Source organism: Streptopelia decaocto (assembly GCF_964273445.1).
Source record: "Streptopelia decaocto genome assembly, chromosome: Z".
NCBI lineage: Eukaryota > Metazoa > Chordata > Aves > Columbiformes > Columbidae > Streptopelia > Streptopelia decaocto.
The window spans coordinates 62,087,698-62,110,542 of record NC_138657.1 but is presented as its reverse complement, the minus strand read 5'-3'; the positions used below and the strand labels follow the sequence as shown (position 1 = coordinate 62,110,542).

General features: G+C 37.4%; 1 protein-coding gene across 1 annotated transcript; it reads right to left on the bottom strand.

Moving 5' to 3' along the window:
* Positions 1-1,403: 1,403 nt before the first annotated feature.
* Positions 1,404-22,457, bottom strand: PRLR (prolactin receptor). Its single transcript, XM_082074903.1, has 13 exons — positions 22,402-22,457; positions 17,037-17,150; positions 15,139-15,271; positions 12,957-13,126; positions 11,986-12,152; positions 10,253-10,394; positions 8,657-8,789; positions 7,843-8,012; positions 6,437-6,606; positions 5,318-5,462; positions 4,421-4,520; positions 3,433-3,502; positions 1,404-2,835 (listed from the first exon to the last, which is right to left on the bottom strand). Exons 2-13 carry the CDS (start codon positions 17,104-17,106, stop codon positions 1,813-1,815), a joined length of 2,493 nt encoding a protein of 830 aa, XP_081931029.1. The 5' UTR covers positions 17,107-17,150; positions 22,402-22,457; the 3' UTR covers positions 1,404-1,812.
* Positions 22,458-22,845: the final 388 nt, after the last annotated feature.

The following is a 22,845-nucleotide window of genomic DNA, read 5'->3' as shown; positions in this document are numbered from 1 at the left end:
TAAATGTTGGCATACACTAACACATATGTTTACAGACACACAGATAATTAGGTAAATTCTGAAGTCCTGCCAGCCGAAGGGCTAGACAGCTTGGCTGATCTGTACTTGAGTGGTTCCATGTCATGAAGGTAAAAGATGAGAAGCTGGTTTGCCAAATTAGGTGTGGCCTTCTGCGACCCTCAAAATGTGAAAGTCTCTTTTGGCTAGCTCTGCAGCAGGTTACCCAATACTGCAGGAAGGCTGGCTCAGTGCACAAAAACATGAAAAGCTGGAGAAATGTAAAGGAAGGACAGAAACGGAAGAGAGCTCATCTATAGTAATACACTTTTCTTGATGCATACAGTACAATTTCCCTTACCTTACATTTCCAGTTTCCCCTGAAGCTACCGATACTGGCTAAATACTTGGCCCAGTTTTAATCAGTCATCACTTGGTCACACTTTCCTGGAGTAAATTAAACTTTTGTTTAAAAAAGGAAGGACCACAGTAAGTTCAGAGCCATTCTGGTATAATTCTGATTCTGCCTTTTGTTACATGGGATGTGAAGAATCCTCACTGTTCCACTGCTGTTCCGGGGACATTTGTCTATCCCATGGACTCCTTTCCTCACTCCCACCACTATTTTAGCAGAGCTCTGACTCAGATTTCATGCTTTGTATCTTTTACTTTGGAGGCTGGATTCCATAATTATTATTGATAAGTTCATTACGAAAAATTCCACTTCAAACTTTCCTTCCAGGCTCAGAGAAAAGTGCAAAGTCTAAGGATGCAGGAGAACACCATTCCATTCATGACTGGCATCAGAGTAGAAATTCAGTGGGAAAGATGCTTTGCTCTCAAAACCTAGAATCTATTTTCATTTTATCATTAAAGGTGATAAAAAACATGTGCAATAAATAATTTACAATTCAAATTGTAATATATCTGCAATATATTAGAAATACAGTTTAAAAATTACTTCATATATTTAATTAGTATAAAGTTTAATTTTATGCTTTGTATAGAAATGGTAGCTTTACTTGCTACTGCTGTCTCAGCAGAACAGAAAAGCTTCTAAGTAGCTAAATAGCATTGGGAAATTAAAAAATACTTTATTTTGCCTTTTTTTTTTTTGTTAATAGAAAAATAGCCTTTAAAGTACATTAAGTACATGAGCATGTACTAAAGTGGAATTGTATATTATATACAGTAAGGCAGTATATCAAATATTGTCCTGCTATTCTTTTCATGTTTGGTTTGATTGGACTAGGATATGAATGGGTTGCAAGGTTTTCTGTCACACTGAAACAAAATGACAATATTTAGAAGAATTTATTATTTAACTGTAATGTTTTGGATGTATTCTCTTTTACCTATGAATTGTTACACATAAGAGCTCCTTTTTTTAAGGGTTGAGAAAAAATGTGAAGTGTCAGAATACATTCAGAAAAAAAGACATTGTAGATCAGAATGCTGTTGTGCAGTGATTTATCTGATTTAGGAACTGCTCAGATCACTATCGTGTACTGACTGACCCACAAGAATTTTAATCTTTGTTGAATCTGCAGGTTTAATCAACTAATTGAGGATCTGCAGAGCTGAATAATTTGTTTGTAATGTATTTTTAATGGCAGATAGTATCAGTTTCCCCATTTCCCTGTGTCAGAAACATATGTTAATGATCCAAGGTTTGCTTCCATGATTACTACCTCAACCCACAGTTTATTTTCTGTATAATACACACAGGAGGCTGGGCTGTTTTCAGGAACTGTTTGCTAAGTGGTGTGGTTTCACAGTACGTAACTATTAAGCATGTACTGTACTAACTACTACTTATTTAAAGGCGGGTATAAAGGAAGATGGGTCCATGTACTCTGATGCACTGGTCTCTCTTTTGCACTCGCTTGGAACTGTCAGACAGTAGCTCATATTTTTCTCAGTCTGACCTTGCTGAAGGTTCTGAGACGTTTCCATTGCAGGTTCTTGAGACACAGGTATGTGCTGGATGCGTGAATCTGGCATTAATACCAGAATATTATGGTCCACAACAGTTGAGACCTTGGTATATTCTTTGCTGGTTCCTGGAACAGTGTATTTTTCAATTTTTCCACTATTTTCTTTATGTTTCAGTAATACTGCTGGCACCTCATCTTGTCTGACTTTGTGAACTTCTACATAATCCATTAGTTTAGGCTTCAAAAAAGGTGACTTGTCATTAGGTCTGTTTTGTTTGACCTGCACTGTGGTTTGGTCAGTTTTGGAATACAAATTCTCCATCTCTCTGTGCTTTTCCATGTTGTCGTGGACAGTTTCAGTGATAGGATATTGTGGCTGATGCTGTTCTTCATTTTCCACCAAAACTGGTGCAATGTTCACATCTATGGTACACAGTGTTATCTTATGCACATCTACAGTACTGTGGTAGGCAAACATAGGAGGCTGATTATCAGGTAACTGAGCTGCAGGCCATATGGGCGATTTTGTACTCTCATTGTTAAAAAGGAGTATTTTCTGTTCTGAGGCTATACACTGAGTTTCCCAGTGCCTTCCTCCATTATTTTCTTGAACATCTCTTATGTCTTGGGTTTGAAGTGTTGATAGAATGGCACGGGACTCCCTGCACTTCTCAGAAAGCAGAGAAGGGCTATCACAGCTTCCTCGGCCTGAGTCACTGTCTGTCTCCTTGGCTATCATTTTTGCATTTTTATTGGGATGACCATTGTCATGGCTTGGCATGAGTTGCTGATCTTCACTGTCCTCTACCTCCAGATATTCTATCAGTAGTTCTTCACAGTCTGATGTTGGAGGGAAACCATGGCAACCGAGAGCACTCAATAATTCTTCAGATTTTCCTGTCTAATGGCATAATAAATAAGACATATTTTTTCACTGTTGACCTTAGGGTCTATCTGATTATAACAATTGTAAACATTCTTACATACTTACATACTTACATACTTACTTACATACATACTTAATATACAAATACTTTAATAGTCATATCACTAGACCTAGAACGGATTTCTACTGCTGCAGAAATTAGTGGAAGAACAGAAGAAAATTTCTTCAGTTCCCTCAGTGGGGAGACACAATCCCAGAATTCAGATTTCTAAAATGGGATGACTAGGGAGATTTTGGCAGGTACAGGTCCACTGTGTTTAACAAGAAGGAAACTGAGCAGAATGACGGAGCAGCCATGTACTGCCTGCTCTGCATGGCAAGAGACTGTGGAGACCAGCTCCCACAAGAACTACTGGGAGGATTACACAACCTGTTCCCAAACACTCTCCTAGTGCAAGGCAAAACTCTGTTTCACACATATCCTCCACACAATCAATCTGAAAGTGTCAATTAGTTGAAGCTGTTTTATACTTTATTATGGTAATTGTGTTCGCTAGTAAATAATTTGGAAAAGTAATTGTGAATTATTTTTTTGTTACTAGTGGTACGCACCTCTAACAGATGTGTATCTATGCCTTTTATCTTCGGTCCCGGAACTGGTGGTAGGATAAAGGCTATCATTCTAAAAAACAGAACACACACACACACACACACATCATGTAAGTATGTGCCCTATCTATTTGTTCTCCCATTTCCTCAGAATATGACTGACATTTGAAACACTTCTCCTGTATCTAATGCCTCCCTGTTAGACCTGTCTACCCCTTGAGCCAGGTAATTGCAAATCCAGTTAGAGTTCATAAGTTACCCTTAGATGTATTTGTAAGAAAGAGAACAGTATAGAAGTTATTCAACTGGAAGAGTAACAATGCTAGTGTAGTTCTAGTCCAGTTCTCTAATATCACTGTAACTTCATCGCTGGACAAGAAACAGCTACGTGGGGCACAGTTTGGGAGCACTAGTGGGCCTGCATGTACATATTTGACTGTTAGCTGACTACTAGTAAACAGGATTTATGATTAATGACTTCTGATGGGTTTTCAATCAACAGTTTCTATGTCTTTCTTCTACTCACCTAGTATTTTTTGAAAGACTTGTACAAAAGTGATAATCTTCGTGACGCCTTTCTCTTTCAGATTTGATAGAAATTAGCCAGTGTTCTAATAAATTATTTGGGGAATTGACAGATAGGTGGACAGAAACAGAAGCTCATAATATAAACTTGTTTCCTGCAGAGAATTAGGGCAAAACCAAAAGGTGTGTCTTCTACAGCAACAGGGATACTCCAGATGATGTTTGATTAATATTTACAAGGCTAACCAAGATGGTCAGATCTAACAGAGATATGTCTTTATCAATTGAGAGTTTAGTCTGGTTTCCCTGAATAAAAGAATACCTCTTTATCAGTTGTGAATACCTGTAGCTTGTACTTTATAAGAGAACACAAAATCTATAGGAAATTGAATCAATATTACAAGTCTGTTTTTGAAAAGTTTGTTGAGATTTTCAACTCCATGCAGTTGTGAAGGTGGTGACTTACCTGTACCCTTTCAAAACCATTGTCCAGCTCATGACTAAACATATAAGAGATGACAAGACACCGACGATGATCCACACAACCATATCTTTTATTCTAAAGTCTAGGAAACAAACAATTATTTAAGGATGCATATCTAGCATATGCATAGTCAGCATGCAAAAAAGTCTCAAATTAATTTTAAAAATTGGTCTAAACTGTCAAATTTGGTATTGAATCTAGAGGCCTTTACTAGCATAGATGGATCTCAAAAATCATTGTCATATCTGATAATAAATATTAATGACACTGTGCAGGAAATAAACTGTCTTTGAAAAATGATACAAAAATGCATGAAGAGGGAAATTTTGTCACAGCCAGCTATAGCAATGGGGTTCAAATCCAATTATGCCAATCCTGTGATAATTTCATTGTCAAATACACATACATGGGTTAAATTATTTAGGACTAGATATTTTTAAGCATTTCTATTCTAAGATGCCACTTTTTACACTGAGGTGTATATTTCAAGTTCATTCCAGATAAAGAGTAATGAAGAACTGTTACTGTCTGAATGCAGCCACTCTTTGTTGTCTATGTAGCAGTTCTAAAGCAGTTACCAGTACTCTTTTAATTAAAACCTACCATCATGAGGAAAAATGAGGCGATAACTAGAAAGGACATAGTTCAAATAAGTTAAGAAATTTATTCACCTTCTTAACTCCAAAAAGTAATGAAGGGGAAAGCTAACTGCATATGGTGCAGGGATGCTGAGAATTCAGTTAACTTAGCAATGATGGTCTTGCCTGTCCTAGGGAAACCACGGGATGTCAATCTGTATGGGTGCCACAAACAGCTGACAGAAGTACTATATGAACTCCCATGTAATCACAATTACTGAAGGGAGGCCTAGCCACTCACCAGTAGGGATCTGAATATACTTTTCTAAGCTCCATTCACTCCATGATCCATGGTGGTCTGGTTTGCAGTGAATCTGCACAATGTACTTCTTTCCGGGATTTAAACTAAACATTTTATAATGTGTTTGCTGTCCAACAAAAATAGTCTGGAAATTAAATAAAAATCATAAAATGCATATAAAAATGAGACATATTTCTATGAAAATTACAGCTAGGTTTAAATCTGGATAACCAAGTTGGGAATGTAGAATGAACATGGATAGCTTCCCAATTATTGTTATGCAGGCACTCAATAACAGTACATTTATTTTATTCCTATAGTTCAGCTTTCTGACACAATTCAGTGGGAATGAGATCTGGCTCTGGTATACTATGCAAATTAAACTACTACAAAAAACTCATAATGATAATGTGGCAAATATGGAGGAACTGTGGAAGTGGTAGGAACTGCCATGGTGAGAGAAGAAGGAGGAGGAAGAAACAGAGATGTGGAAAGAAAACGCAGAGAGAAAAGAAGGAATGTGGAGTTGAAGGAACTGCATGGGGTAGTAAGAAGTGGATCTTGCAATGGCCATCGGGCTGGGAAGTGCAGTGGCGGGGGGAAGGAAGGAGATACAGAGATGGCTGGGAAGTACTGCAGCAGACAAGAAGGGGATGCAGTCAAATACCAATAACGGGAGTCTTTAATTTGCCTCCCAGTTCTTTCAGTTGCTGATCTTGGCTATAGACAATTATCATTATGTGGCCAAGACAACTACCACCAAATGGCTATTTCTACAAATTTTACATGTCACTGAGCTTTCTGTTGTCTAGGATGTGCTTGTCTTTGAGAAAAAATTATCAGAAAAGAAACCTGACTAAATGAGAATGAACCATTTAAACTGTAGTGCCATTACAATTAATATATAATGGCTCCAATTAAAAATAAGTACTTTATCACCTGCTGCCACACAACAGCATCTGAGATAACACTGTTAGGAGATCATAGATCCCGCAAGGACTTTCAAAAAATGATGAACTATTCAGTTTGCCTGCTTCATTATATTCAGGCATTGGACCTGGCTGACAAAATCTAGTTGATCAGAAAACATCGTCTTGCAAAAATGTGCAACATCCTTACCTCCCATTCCTCTGCTTCTTCAGGCTTTAGTCGTAACTCATAATCAAGTGTAAGCCATCCAGATCTGACATCAGCCAACGGGGGTGGAGACCATGTCAAGACCAGATATGGTTTTCTATTGACTGTCTTTTTTAATTCCAGAGTTACATTAACAGGAGGATCTGTCTGTACTGTTAAGATAAAAGAACTGAAAATAAGAGTCTAAATTATTTTTTTCCTTGCATTTTAGGAAGAAATAAAAAATAGCGTGAGTAGCGAGTTGCCACCTCCATTGTGTCTAATAATTTAGAATTGGTGCTGGCATACAGGGATCAAGAGTTTCCTGATAAAGTAAGCATGGATTTATAGATTTCAAGAAAAAATTGAAGAACAGTAAATATGTTGAGTTAATGCTGAGATTTTTCTTAATCACTTATCATTAGAAGCACTTTTTCTTACGTTACCATTTATTGTTGCTTTTTCCCACAACTATGTTTCAAAGTTAGCATATTTAATGCTGTGTTATGAAAGTTGTGGTTTACCATAATCCTATTAAAGTTGGCATATGTATTTAGGAATACTGAAAACATAGATGTAGCTGATGAAAAGTGCCCTCCACATCTTTTACATCAAGAAAACACAACATGCATACATAAGGATATTTAAAAATAAAATAAACCAGTAATATTAAAGACCTGTCTATATCTCAAAAATAAACCAAAATGGAAGACAGGTTTCTGCTACAGTAAGACTTGCAGCTTCCTCAGTTCAGAGGTAGAGCTTCTGCATAATGTGCACATATTTTACTATTATCTGATACAATCAAGTAAGTAGCCAGGGCATGGGGGTAAAATGTAAAGCCTTTTCTCCAGCAGCCCTTTTCCAGTTTCCAGACTCCTGACAGCCAGATCCTTACAAGATGGTTATTGGTGATAACGTTCCATTCCCTTAGAAAAAAACCTAAATACTTGTCCACAGTCACTCTGTGGAAAAAGTCTGAGAATAGAGATTATCAGTACACTACTACAAAAAGCAGTAGTTCAGCTTCTCCTGGGTCTGGAAACTACTTTCAGGTAATAAAATTCAAGCATTAGTTAAAAGATAAATTTTATCTCAGTTGCCGGTAGAGTGGAAAAAGATTTTAGCTGAATGATGTTTCTTAGGGCTTGAAAGGAATATGGAAAACCAATAAATGGTTATCTAAATGCTGTTTCAAAGCTTTTAGCATTTTTAGGCTTCCTTCAAAACTAAAATTGTAAAGGGATGAATATTGATTTCTTATACACCAGAAAAGATCTTATCTGTTCTTATATGTTCTTAACTTGGATATAATACTATATATGAGAAGAGCTGGAATTAAAATTCTTGTGTCAAAACCCATCATTTTGAATTACTTGTTTTCACAGAAAATACTTTCTATCTCTTACCTATGTAAGTCACATCCACATAAAGAGGATCAGAGACATTACTTCCAATTTCATTAGTTGCCTTCACAGTTATATTGTATATGGTCCAGAAAGAGGTGTGCTTTTTATCGAAGTAGCATGAATTGGGGCCTGCAGTTTTGTAATCTGGACATTCATAAACTCGCTCCTCTCTGAAATGAGAGAATCACAGTGATTAGATTACACAGACGAAAACACCTGACTGATTACCAGTAGTTCAGAATTATTTAGGGTCAAATCAGATTTTTCGTGTCTGGCAATGTGAAGAAAATCAGAAAACTACTTTCAGACTAAAGAGTCATTGGACAATTCCAGAGACCATAGTAAGCATTTTTCCTCTGAAATAAAGACTACAAAGCCTGAAGAATTTAGGCTGCTGTAGATGCAGCATTGGGCTAGCAGAGTGCAGCTCTTACTTTTCTGAAGGCCATTGTTCACTGCATAGCCTTTCCAGGTTCCAGAGAGCCAGCAGAGGTGACTGCTGAAGCCTTCTAACCCATCTATTAAAAACCGAGTATTTCCAATGTTCATTTCACACTAACATGAGTTCTGCATAATTGATTAATATGCTTTCAGAATCTAGTTTGGTCTGTCATCATCTGTTCCTCAAAAAAACCTGACATGATAAAGAGATACTATTTCAACCTTAAATACATTTCTGCTAGTGCTATTCCAGAATATGTCACCTGGATAAAACCACATGACATGGAAAATGACATCTGCTACATGCAAAACCAATCAGGATTTATTTTCCAGGTCCTTCCAATAAAATACTGAATAATACACAGGTTATTACCCTTCTTTGCTGTAAAGCAAAGTGTAGTTAGTAGGATGTCCTCCATCTGAACCAGGTTTCCACCAACAAGTAAATGTTTCCTTTTCTGGAGAACGACATTTTATTATTGTAGGCTTTTCAGGAGGTGACTCTCCTGTCAGAGATAAAGAAATGAACCAATTAGTAAGTTTAATGCATTAGGTCATCTCTGAACTCATAAAGCAATGTCAAGCAGAGCACAGGAAAATACTTTTCTTTTTCCTATGAGGAAAGAAAATACTTTGCTTCATATCAGCATAGGAAGGATGGTTCAGTGGTTAGGGCAGCAGCCTGTTACTTTGACCTGTATTCAAGATCCTTCCCCATTGCAGCTATTCTGAGGAACTATGTTTTAGTTCCCTGACTGTGGCTTTTCTTTGCCCCCAAATCTGATAAGGGGTGCTCAAATACTGTCATAGCAGGTTCTAGAAAATTATCTAAAATACACCCTGCTATCCAATCTATTTTCTACATAAACCACCTTTTTTTTTTTTTTCTTCAAAAAATGTGTTTTAAGAGACTTCTGATTGTTTAAAAAATATGCTGTCATTTGTTTTGGCTTTTACAGGAAAACAATGAGGAACCAAGGTGTTTGCCCATATGTTTATCTCCTTGCCAGTAATTCTCTTCTGAATAGAGATGACTCCAAAGATATAAAGAAGTAACTCTCATATTTCCTTGTAAAGTGACATTATGTTCAGTACTCAGGCTACTTGCCTGATTGCTGCCAAGAAATATATAATTATTCGCATTCCTGATGATGTTTTCAGAGACTCAAGCAAAGCACTTAGAGTAGGGCAGAGGAAAATACTTAAATTTTGAATAGGATGGTGCTAGTTAAAAACTTGATGTGATTGAAACTTTTGCAGTTATGTGTTTGTGGCAAAATATGGTCCTATTGCATCAATAATATATATTTTCTACTACTCAGAGTAGGGACATTGATTTTCCAAATTTCTAATTGCCTAAGGCAGATCTGAAAATGGGACATTTAAAATATTTTTCTATTAACAGTACTTAGCAATCTCCATGTCAAATAATGAATAATACAACTAGTGACAGAAGATTTGAGACAACCTCGCTAAAGTGTCTGACAACAAGAGATGATGTCATGCATATTTAATGTGTCCACTCAAACCCAACAAAACACATATAATTATTTCCATGTGATAGTATCTGCTAGCATAATGCTGTTAGACATGGCAGTGCTTTTGGTCCAGTTACTAATGAACGAATGAACGATTCTTACAAAAGTACTGTTACCTGATATCTACAGATACAGATGAAATCAACATGATTTTTAAACAGAGGGACAGGAATGATAAATTATTTAGGGACATCTGTATCAGAAGTGACTTCCCAGTAAATCCCAGCCTGTTTGTCATAGCCAGTTTCAGCAGAGGATCCTGAGTGGATCAACAGGAGACACAAAGTGTCAGAAGATGCACTAAGCTGTTCCTCTAGCATGCTGAAGTATTTGTGTGAGAAACTGGGTTTTCAGAGCTGCCATTTAGGCACCTTTCATGACACTGAACTGGCTAGAATTTAAAACCAACAGAACAGCAATCATCCACTCACCATTGGGGATATGAATGTGTCTTTCAGAGCTCCACTCACTCCATTCTCCAATGTCTAGCACACAACGGACCTGAACAACATATTTCACCCCAGCTTGTAACCTATTCACTTTGTACTGTGTCTGTACTCCAACAGATACTGTCTGGAAAAGAAAATGGACTGGAAAAATAATAAAGAATTGGACCATTTTAACAAGTAAACCATAAAGGAGTAGGCTTGTGTCACTGACTTATGAGAGGCAAATTTTCAGCTGGATATTTTATACAATGTGAATTATGAAGAAGCAACGGTAGTGACTTAACCGAAAAACTCACTTCAGTGACACTGAGATTCTGATACTAGAGAACACATTTAATTGCAAATTTCCTATAAGTTAGTACTCCATCAGATCCACAACACAAGGAACACTGTAGTTAGTCCAACTCACAAATAAACTCTCTGTGTAGTGCTTCTTAGTGCCAGTTTTAGTGCTGATTATTAAGTGCCTTCCATAGGCCCTTTGAATCTCTCTTCACAAGTATTTCAAGACTCGTAGCTTTCTCCATCATTAAGGCACCAGCAATTTAGGTAGTACTGAGGCCATCTGACTATGACCTTAATAAAGGTATTTTATCCTAGTATTGTAGCTGTGGGAGTACTGTGGCCCACTCTGAGACAAAAGGCAACAGCTGGGAATGTCAATGGAAATAGTGTGTGCATGGGACACAGCAAACTTTCTGAGAAGGGGGTTGCCTCCAGCTGATCATGTTGAAGAGGATGATGATGATGACTCTCAGCCCACTTAAATAGTATTTGGAGAATTCAGAGACTTCTGAAACAAAACAGGTCCGCTTGAAAAGCAGTATTAAAAAAGCAGGAGCATTTGTAATAATGGGGGAAGACTGAAAACTTAATTGGTACCTAAAGTTTGGTTTGATGTTAATCAGAAGCTGCTCTGCCAGTATCATGACCTCAGCCTGGGCCAGACAGAGCAGCCTCCCTCTTTGATGCTGAGTAGCTGCACTGCAGACAGCATGGGCTGCAGCAGGCAGGAACACACACCTGGGCCTTTGCATGTGACCATGTGGGTGCCTTCTCACTCATATCAGTCTAAGTAGATTGCAAGAAGGTATGTGGGCTCACATTACGTTAAAGCATCCATGTCCCCTGCAGAAAGGGTTTAAATAGGGGAGGTTGTACTTGCATGATGGTGGGGTGTGCTTGTAACCTACCCTTCCTGGGAGAGGGGAATTTCTGTATATAGCATATTTCTGAAACTAGTTATAGAAGTGTGTTTACAAATTTGTGGGTGTCTATTAACATTTTAAGTGCCAGTATTGTGATTTATCTGTTGTGTTGCTGATACTGACCTTGATTACATAGTTAACTGATTGCTTCTTAGTTACATCTTAACGAATCAATAAACTGCTTTGATCTTGATTTGGTTTAAACTATAAGAAATGAGCAATCTCTTACTGTGAGACTTGGGAACAGACACATTGATGAAAATTACAGTTAAATATTATATCAGTTGACTAAATATATATATATATTCGATTATATGACATTAGGACAATTATACAAATACCTTGAATGTCACTGTCTCTATAAACCACTACAGTATATTTCTTTCTTTAATCAGATTTGGTTACATTAATTTTTCTGTCCCTGCAGAAACTAAAATTTTTGTAATACCAGTTAAATTCAGACATGAGAACTCACTGAAAAGAGCATTTATACAATATTTCCATTACCTCCCATTCTTCCTTTTCCTCAGGTTTTAGTCGTAGCTCATAGTGATATACATGTGAATTAGAGGTGACATCAGCTACTGGAGGTGGAGACCATTTTGCCAGAAGGTACGTTGTGCTAGCAGATGTTTTTGTTTCTAGAGAGAGGTTCACAGGAGCATCTGGCTGAACTGTACAAATGAGAAGTTTGCCATTAATGATTTAATTTTCTCTCAGAAAAGGCATCTCCTTTACAATTTTGTATTGCTTCATAATAATTTCTGTAATAATCTCCTTCACAGCAATTTCTATAAGGCAATAGTACAATAGCATTTTTCCTTTATCCCTGATAATGATTAACTGGCTAGTGGATTACCACAGGATCAACACATCTTAGACTTTACTCTGAATTTGTGAGTCTTAAGGAAAGACAAATCATAACTTGGCTAGGCCACTCTTGGAAAACTAAAATGTCAGATATTTCACAGTTTAAAAAATTAAGTATATTTATCACCACAATATGTAGATTATGTGTATGCAGAAAGCAGAACGGAGTTAGGTATATGAAACACTACAAAAAGCCCACAGGGTACTTATTCAGTTATTTTTACCCTCCCAAGTACGCAATGCCAGCAGCCAGAAGATGTTCGCATTTGGAAAATTTAGGTAGCTCAAACTGATTTGAAACTTTAGTGCTAGGAGCCTATGAAACTGTCATTAAGTCTAATTGAAAAACTGGAGATAACTAGAAACCGGAGCCAATTTTTCAGCTTAGGTTAGAAGAACATTAAAATATGTAGTTACTTCATTTATAAATTAAATGCAGTTTTCACATAAATTAAAGATGCATATTTTAGATCATCTGAATACAAACACTCCTCCATAGCAAGTTTCACATCATGAGGAAAGAAATCTTTCACCACTGCTTGTTCTGGGATTAAAAACCACATACATCTCCAACTAGTTTTTTTCCCATTTCATTCTTCTCTTTTTACCTATGGAGGTCACATCCACATACTGAGGATCTGAGCTGTTACTTCCAATCTCATTCATTGCCATTACAGTGATATTATATGTTGTCCAGGGATTAGTGTGGTTTTTATCGAAGTAGCAGGAATTGGGACCTGACATTCCATAGTCTGGACATTCGTAGATTTTTTCTTCACTGAAATAAAATTATTTTAAAAGTTAAAAGTTTAGGAAATGAAGCAAAGCAGATACGATTCTAGTAATGGCCTACATTGAGCAAAGAAATTTGAAATGCTTAACTTTAAACTTATATATAATCCCACCACTGGGAAACATGAATGCTTCATTGCTATTTTTACTGCAGTTGTTCAGGATGAACACTTTTATCTCCTTTTTTAAACACAGGAATATGTTGACAAAAGAATGGAAAGAGAATTTTCTGGATACAGCACAAGGCAATTTAAAAAAATGTTTAAAAGCAAGTTAAAAGCCAAATTAAACACATTCACTTTGACTAAAGAAGAGAAGTTGCTACATATGTTCTTTACATATTTCCCCTGGAAAGTAACCTGATGGGTCCTATGGCAGAGAAGTGTTTTATTGATTTTTTTTCAGGATGATGTTAATTTATCTGCTTTTTAACATGATTATCTTCACAACGGTCTCAACAAAAAATATTTTATGAATTCACCATCTCTTCACTATTACCTTTATAGAAGTTGTCAGCATTTTTAGGAGAAGGGTTGTTCTGCACTCAATTAAAGCTAAACTAGGTGATGTACTGACCCAGATTTGAAGAACTCCACTAACCCAAAGCACCAGCAGAGGTGGTTCAAGTATGCAATTTAGTCCCACTGCTGTTCTCTAATACTGCTAATAACAAGGTCTCTTAGTTTCTGGGCACATTTGTCCTGGTTCCTAAAGAAAAGATGGGAGTAAGAGACTGTACCTGGGAGACAGTAAGCTCAGAAAGGCAACTGTGGCCCAGATCTGGAGTGCTTGGCAGTGCCTGGTGTTCAGAACATTTAATTAAACAGAGAAGCACTCCTATGTGATAGGTATGACTTAAAATGTTCATTAAAATTTCTGAGATTTAAACATCTGAACTTTCATAAAATAAAAGCTCTCAGATCATTGTTGAGTCTAGTAACTTCATTAAAGACTGTATCATCTCTGATCAATTAACACCAAATGGAGTTTATTTAATTGAAGCAGGGAAGTCTGAGGCTTTACCTTATCTGTTCTGAACCTCACTGGATTTATTCAAATAAATTTAATTTGTGAGCCTCCCTGCTTACTTGGCCCTGGTCTGAGATCTCTTGTTTTCAAGAAGAAAGGGCAGTTATACAAAGAAACACAGGTTAAGAAAAGTTGCTAAATATATACACATTTTATTCTTAAACAGGATTAGCTAGATACAGACTTTACCAAAAGAGTAACTTTTGAGAGGCAATACCCACATCTGATTTTACTCCATTTTGGGAACCATGAGGTTGGTTACAAATCCAGAAGGGGAAGCAGTGACTCTCTATAGATTTTCTCCAGATGGGGTTTTTCTGTGTGGTAGTGGCAAAGCTCCTCAGCAGGGCTCTGAGAGCAAGCCTGGGGCATAGGTCCCCATGTCAACCCACTGCAGCAGGGCTGGTCTCCAGCTCCCCACAGCCCTGGCCTTCCCATCCATGGGCCCAGCTGAGCCAGCCCCCACCGGCAGGCTGAAGTCCTGGCCCAGCCTGTCCCATCCCCAGAGATGTGCCTGATGCCCAAGGCTGGGCTTTCTCCAGCCTGTCCTGCTCCCTGGCTGGGGCGGTGGAATGGGATCTGGATGGAGACCCTGCCCAGCCACCCCGAGGGAGACCCCACAGCCCCATGGTGCTTTGATGCTCCCTTTCTCAGAGGAGCGTGCTATTCAGCTAAAAGCTATGGGCCTTCTGATAGGATGGACAAACTACACCTTTTCCAGCACGTCTTTGGACCAGTGGGATCTTAGGTCAGATAAGTTTCAGAAGGGACATGCTGAACGCTTAGGGCTGGTAGTATTCATGTTTCCTTCCAAGAAGGGAAAGCCATTCATCTCACATAACTCTTGTTTGCTATCTGAGGTTTAACATGGATGCATAGAAACACCTTTATAAATTAATATTCTCATTCCCTCATTCTGTCATCATCATCACTTAATCACTTAAAGAGGAGGTATGCACTGCTTGTTACCTGTCCTTGCTGTAGAACAGGGTGTAATTGGTAGGAAGTCCTCCATCTGAGCCAGGCTTCCACCAACAAGAAAAGGTTTCCTTTTCTAGAGAACGACATCTTATTATCTTAGGTTTTCCAGGGTATGATTGACCTAGGGAAGTGCAGAAATCCAGCTAGTTATATGAGAGTTGGACAATGTTTTTTGTTGTTATTGAATGATAAATTCAGAAAAAATGTTTTTTTGAGGGCAATAAAATTATTTGAAACTATGGACTGAATTTGGCAAACAAATCTGCCTGGAAAAAGGGTCAAAATGTTCAGAAAATTAAATGTATTTAACCTCAAATTTCTAAAATAGTTCACAGAATCACAGAACAGTTTGAGTTGGAAGGGACCTCAAAGATCATTTCATTCCAACCCCCCTGCCATGGGCAGGGACACCTTCAACTAGACCAGGCTGCTCAAAGCCCCATCCAACCTAAAACTTAGCCCAAACTTCTCCCACTATATGGGATTATTTACAAAAAGGACATTTTCTTCCACTTTAAAAATACTTATCAACCTGCCCTTCAGTTAATGGGGTCCTCCCAACAGTTTAGCGCTTCACTGCCTATGAGGGGCCCAAGTGCAAAGCAGGAGCTGCGGGAGTCCCTCAGCATGGCAGAGATGCCAGCAAATTATTATTATTTTTGTATAATCCCTTGGAAGACACACCATTTGGCAAGTAAGCAGCAAGAATTAAGGCCAATGGAACATAAGGGTTTGGATTCACACAGGTTTGTGGAGCAGTGATAGAGTAGTTAGGAGACTTGAAATGATGAGTGTTTTACATTAAACAAGTCACTAGGTAAACTCAGTGAGAAACTGGATTAAAGATCATAAGGTCTTTGATCCTAGTGTACTAAGCATCACGAACCTGAATGCTTTTAATTAAAGTGCAGTGCTTGTAGCTGTTAGTTGTAGTTATTTAAATTATTCTACTTCTCTTTTTCAAATGAAAGTTTCATTTTTACCTAAATGTAAATGTGTACAGTTATCTATAACTTAAATTTAAAAGCTTGGAAATAATTGTATGACGTTTTGTTTTTTTCCTAAAATATCCAACATTTTTATATTCAGGTCATCTTAAAATTAAATTTCACCTTCAACTTTGCAAGAGAACCAAAATTCCTCTATTTACATGTACTTAGGGTAAATTATAGGTAAGACAAGTAATAAAAAGAAGGAATCAATGGGCTGGATGGGGTATTTTGGATGGGGTATTTTGTGTATTGGAAACCTTAATATATTCACTAATTATTTGAATATTCCCTAGTAATCCCAATATGTTAAAGAAAACTTCCTGTTAAAATTACTACCCCAACACTGGACGCTTTTAAGATTCATCTGGAAAGGGTGCTGGGCCATCTTGTCTAGACCATGATTTTGCCATAAAAGGCTGGACCAGATGATCCTTGAGGTCCCTTCCAACCTGATATTTTATGAGTTTATGATTCTATGATACTTGGCATTAAGTTCTACCAAGAACATTGACCATAAATTTACATGCATTTTGACATAAAAAGCATGTGGCTTTTCAACCTAAGCTTACGCCTATTTAATTAAAGTTCCATACCATTATCTCTAACACTGTCACTATTTATATTACGCTGATTCCCAAGGAGGTGACAAGCATGAAGTGAATGAAGGGATGGAGTGAGAGCCTTTCATCATTGCCACCACATAATCGTTCAATTAATACTATAAAAAGAAAATAGCACTCAAATGATTTTTCAAATCTCTACACAAACTTTATAAGAAGGTAATTTAAATATGTACAGGCTCCAGTGGTGGTCATGATAGATCAGGTAAAGCCTCAGACTTTTCTAAATAAAGTGTTTTATAGAAAAACAAGTGTCAGGAAGTGTTGTACTTACCAGTCAAACCCACTGCCATCAGAGCAAATAGCAAAATAATTTGAACTGATGATCTCAATTTCTGCTTCATGATGTCTACTTCTCCTCAGGAGGAAATATCAGATCAAGGGCTCACTGAAAAATAGGCCATCGTGCCATGTCAATGACAATACTTAACATGTAATATGTATCACTTGGCTTGATCAATGTCCTTTTTGAATTGCAGCTAATTGATTTTTTCTTCTCAAAAAGTAGTGCCTATACATACAGTTCCACTTCAGAAGTAGAGAACCTGGATCACAGAGTAGTAATGACATTCTCCAGAATGTCTTTGAATATTTAGCAGTGCTAAGATTACAATTTCATGGCATATTTATTTTGCATAGTGGGATGCTGGGTGCTTTTATTAAAGCTCTGACTTTTAGACTCATTAATTTAGCCTTTAGTAGCAAAAATACACTTTTATCTCTGTTGATACAAAGAGCTCAGCACATTTGAACTCCGAGAGTCTTGAAAACAGATGGCAAATACAAAATATCTATAATTTATTTAGGTGTTTATGATTTTAGCCAACCTCCTGACTTCTGAATATTTGGGACTGGCAATGTTGAATTCAGGATCACCTGAGTTAAAGAATGCTTCACTTTCTGTTCATTCAACTTATTGTTTTTACTGCATCGGAAAAGTCAAGATCAGAGAAAAGAAACCAAGGAAAAAGTAACATAACTTCACAGTCAATTTATCAGGTGAAAATACAAGATGGGATGCAATTATGCCTCTTCCTTCAACCTGTAAGGGCCAGAGGCAGTGTTGCGAACTCAGCTGAAATACAGAGGTGCAAGTAGGAAGCCACCAGCAGTGAATACCCAGTCCCCGCGGTGAGCTAACACCACTAGATGTCCTCAGAATTCTGGTTACAGATGATGGTGATGGGAGTCCCTGTTGCTGGTAAATCAGTTTGCTTTGCCTGAAGACAAGACAGATTAACTTAAAGCAAACCTCCTGCTGCTCCCACTAATATGCTTCCTGCTTGGAGATGGTGACTGGAATCAGCTATTAGATTCTCGGTAGCCAACCTCACCCTTTGAAACTGAAGAAGAACAATTTACTATCTAAATACGGAACTCCTTACCTCAGTTTTCCACTCCTATCAAGCACATCTGACAGGTATTTGTATGCTTGAAACCCATTCAGTGCAGCACAGCGTGGGAAAAAGCTGTCCCTTTGCTGAGGAAAAATTCTTTGTGGTTTATCAGATGACTCAATTTTCTTTATGCAATTCATTTTCTGTATCAAGAAACTATAATCCGTCAGCATATAAATGTTTTCCAAGCACAAAGGCAAATGAAGTGTCAGTTAATTTAACTGAGTTTAAAACATGTTTACTGTGGAGAATGTGGAGAAGAACAACAGTTGGCTACATTTCCATCTACCACTTCTGACTAACGAGCCATGTTTCACACATATAACTGAGCTACAGGCTGCAAAACCACATCTGGGTTAGTTTTAAGCCCACAGCAAGCTGCGCATACACAGTCAGTGGAGAGGAAACCATCTAAATAGGAATTCTAGTTTTGTGGAAGCACATGCTGAAAACTTGGTGTTATTTAATGTGGAGAGCAGACCACTGAGCTTATACAAGAGCAAGGCACATTTTTCTCAAACAAAGGTGAAATAATGAACTACAAACAGTAACTATTTCATGCATATGTGATACCACTTACAATATTTTATTATTTCTAAAAATGGTTGGAACATTTGCAAAATACAGCCTTTCAAACTGAGACTTATACAGTGCTTTCCTATAGGGAACTGGTACCGTGACTTCCATGACTTCTTTTTGACTTTTACAGAGTTATCTTTTCTGTTTGAAGAATTGACAGGTAAGAGAAACTGACTGCAGTGAATAAAAGAATGAGATTTGTCGATATGACAAAAAAAGAGAGGTATCATCAAGAAAGACCTGTATTAGGGCACTCTGCAAGGAAAATGTGATAATTTTGGAAAGAAAGAAGACCTACAAAACCAAATTAATAGAAATAAGATGAAAATACTGCATTTAAAATCAAGTTTTTTCCTTGGCAGTGTTCGTTTTTTAAAAATGAGATGATTGTGAACCACTTCTGTAATGTGGATGTGAAAAAGAACAGGACAGATACTGGATAGGAATATGGACCTATTACTGCCACAGAAAAAAAAACCAAAAAACAAGTTAACCAATATAGAACAGATTTAGAACACAGCTACAAAGATGAGCAGTGGACACAGAGGCTGTCTCATGATGGCAATTTAAAGAATTGGTTTTTTACTCCAGGCAAGGATGGTTGTCTTCTGTAAACATAGCAAGAGATTTGCATCAAAATAAGAAAATAAGAATGTGTAAACTCTAGCAACTGGTGGAACAAGAATAGATGGCCATAATTAGCTCACAGCAATGAGTTTCTCAAATAGCCTTCTAAGCACAAAATTACCATTTAATTTTCCTGGGTAGTGTGATCTATTATGAAATATGACATCATTGTTTGTGACAGCTGAGGACTGGACTTTGTGATCCAGGGTAAACTTTCCAGGCCAGTGTTTGAGTTAAAGTTAAATACCTTCAGTTACTAACAGTTAGAAAGCTGTGCAGAAATGTGAGATGGCTGGATGTTCTATTTTACATTCAGGATTTAATGCTTTCAAAATATTTTCTATTAAATAATTATCAAAGCCTCTGTTTATGTGAATCACAGCATCACAGAATGTCAGGGATTGGAAGGGACCTCGAAAGATCATCTAGACCAATCCCCCTGCTGAGAAGATCATGCTTAAAAGCATCTTAGAAAAGCTGATATTTGTATTGCTTTCTGAAGGAATGTAAGCAGCAGCAGAGCAATGGCCAGGAGGCTCCAGGCATATTAACCATTTTCCATTTTTTCCAGTGCCTATGTTTCCATGGTTGCCTGGTATTTGGTATTTGTGGTTCAAAGAAAATTTATAAGGCTTCTGGAGAGATGTAATACTTGCTTTAATAGAAAAAATAATGCCCACTTTGTCATAACTATATCAAAAGTGCATCTCCGGTATCTATGACTTGAAAATGTTTTCATAAAAGGGTAACGAGCATTACTGAAGATGCTGTGAAGGAATGCTCCACTTTTAGGACTGAATGCATTTTTTTATAAGGGACACAGTGAACATTCATTTGCTGGGATGTCATACAAAACCAAAGGTTGAGTAACTGATAATTAGAAGATCATATGCCTCCTTTTTGAAGGTTCTGATTTCATTCCAATGAAGTTATTACATTCTGACATTATAGTTGTATTTCTTCCTTTTAACACAGCTGTTACATAGCATTCAACAGCTGCACACTGCACCCCAGAAAACAGTGTGCCTTGATGGAAATGGAAATGATTACTGAGGTTTTAGAAAACACAGATGTGCTAGATATTCCTATAAAATAACACCACTCTGCAATTAATAATATTATTATATTGTACATTTGAAAACTCTGCTCACAATGCTACTAGACAAAGCTGAAAGTTAAATACTAATACTGAAATCAAGTGCTGTGGAGCAGGGTTGAGAGAAAAAAGTCCTCGTCCTAATTGAGTTCTAGTTCTTAGATTATTTTCTCTCTCTTCCTTGGCTATGCTGATGAATTATTTTATTTAGATTAGCAGAAAAGTCTTTACTCAGTTCTGCACAGATGGAAATACTTTCTATCTGCAATGTTTTCAGGCTTGCAGGAAGGGGAGCAACTGTATTGCACCCATTAACAATGACATTACATCCATCACAAGCTTTGCTTGTGCTCCTCAAGAAATCTAAAGCCGAAAGTACTGTATCAATCTGTACTGAACAAGGTTCACTTTCCCACTAGTTACAACAATAAATAGGCCTGGAGGAAGGCAGTTGAAAGATTCTCAAAACACTGTATTTCATTACCACCTGAAAGGCTGAACTACAGCTGTATGGAACCAAGTACAAATAAAGAACAGAATAAAACAAGAATCTGACATTCTGTTGGACCGTCCAGAATCCTACTGGCCAAGCATTCAACTATATTGTCATCATTGCATGAGTCTGCCACACTGAGTTCTCAAGTGCCAACACTGATACACATCCCTAGCCAAGACCTGGCCATCGCTGTTACTTGATGTGTTTCTGAATAACAGTACTAGTTGGGATTATACCGCAAATTAAAAACTGTGGATGTGCAGTGTGCCCAGAGCTCTGCTTCCCCTCTCTGAACAAGCCCTCATTTGAAGTCTCCAAATTCTGAATCTCTCAGGCACTTAGTGCAGCCTTCATGGAGATATGTACACTTCAGAGAAGACAGAGAGTCAGACATGTCTCTGATCTGAATTTCTTGTGACTGATTCCAGGTGGCTACTTTTAGCACATAGGTGGAGTGCTTTGTGAGGACACTTAGTTCCCGGTGTTGGCTATGCAAGGGCACACTAGACATTCAGTTAACTTCTTGGAATCAGGCACTTCGTATTTCTGTGTTGCATAAACTGGAAGCATCCGCAAGCTCTTTTAGAGTTCACCTGAAAAGCCTACACAAACATTGCTAATATGTTTTTCCAAAATGTCTCACTTAAATAAACCTTCTCCTAACAACACTTTGTAGTCCCTCCTTTGATTAGCAGTCAACATGATAATGAACAACTTCTCTCACCCGTGGAGATGTGCTCCTCAGTCTGAGAGACTTAAATCATTTTTGAAAAAGAAAAATCATGAAACCTCACATTTTTGCAAATAGTTTAGACACTTCTCCATCAAAGTGTTTACACACTTAACTCCTATTGATTTCAAAGAACTGAGCCTGAAACTCCCTTTAAAACTCTCAACACCCAAACCGACAAGAAAAACCAAGACAACAGGACGAAAGCACCATTAACCCTACTTTACAGATAGGGAACTAAGACAGAAAACAATCAAGTACTTTGCTCAGACTCATACCAGAAATACAGCAAAAACTAAAAATGGATAATTTCCTTTTTTTTTTTTTTTTTTTTAATCTGAATACCACCTCTACTGCCTTTGTTTTCCCAATAAAACATGATTTAGCTCTTAATAGCAATATTCCCCTACCCATCTCACAGCTCCTGAATATTTTAATTTCTTCCCTGGTGTTCTGTATGTTTAGCCATAATTTCAGGATTATTATTTTTACAGCAGTCTTTTGCAGACAAGAAATGCATAAGCTGTAAAGAGTAAAATTTTAGAGTCTGAAAGCTAGAATTTACACTAGAACTTGAACATAGCTCTTGAAATATGATGGAAGTTCATTTCTACCAACTACCAAGCCCAATTCCACAGTCATTACCTTGCTACAATAATTTTAAATATTATTTATGTATAGAATAGTAATGAAGTATAAAGTCCAGTTTCCTACCTAAAGGATTCATGTGTGCAAGGAAGATTTTTGTTCCTATCTTTCATGAATGATGGATCACTTGATAATCTGCAAGAGAAAAAAAAAATCCACTATTAGCATATTACTAGAAGTATCACTACTTTATTCCTAAAACATAAAGAGCCAAAATGTCACTCTTTGTATTAGCTGTTTCAGATAGTGATACTGTAAGTCAATACATAATAGTGACCATGGTAAAATACCGTGCTACTGTACACTGTATCTGTTTCAATAAAACCACAAAATTTTGTAGCAGTTCAGATTTACCAGTAGACTGTGCTAGGCTTTGTGATTAAAGGCTAATCACCATCTACACAGAGGCCAGGACAGGATCAGATAAAAACCCGATGGGGACAGGGCGGGAACACCAGCAGCCTCACCAGTGAAAAGGGGGCACAAGGAATCAATGACACCTAAGACTAC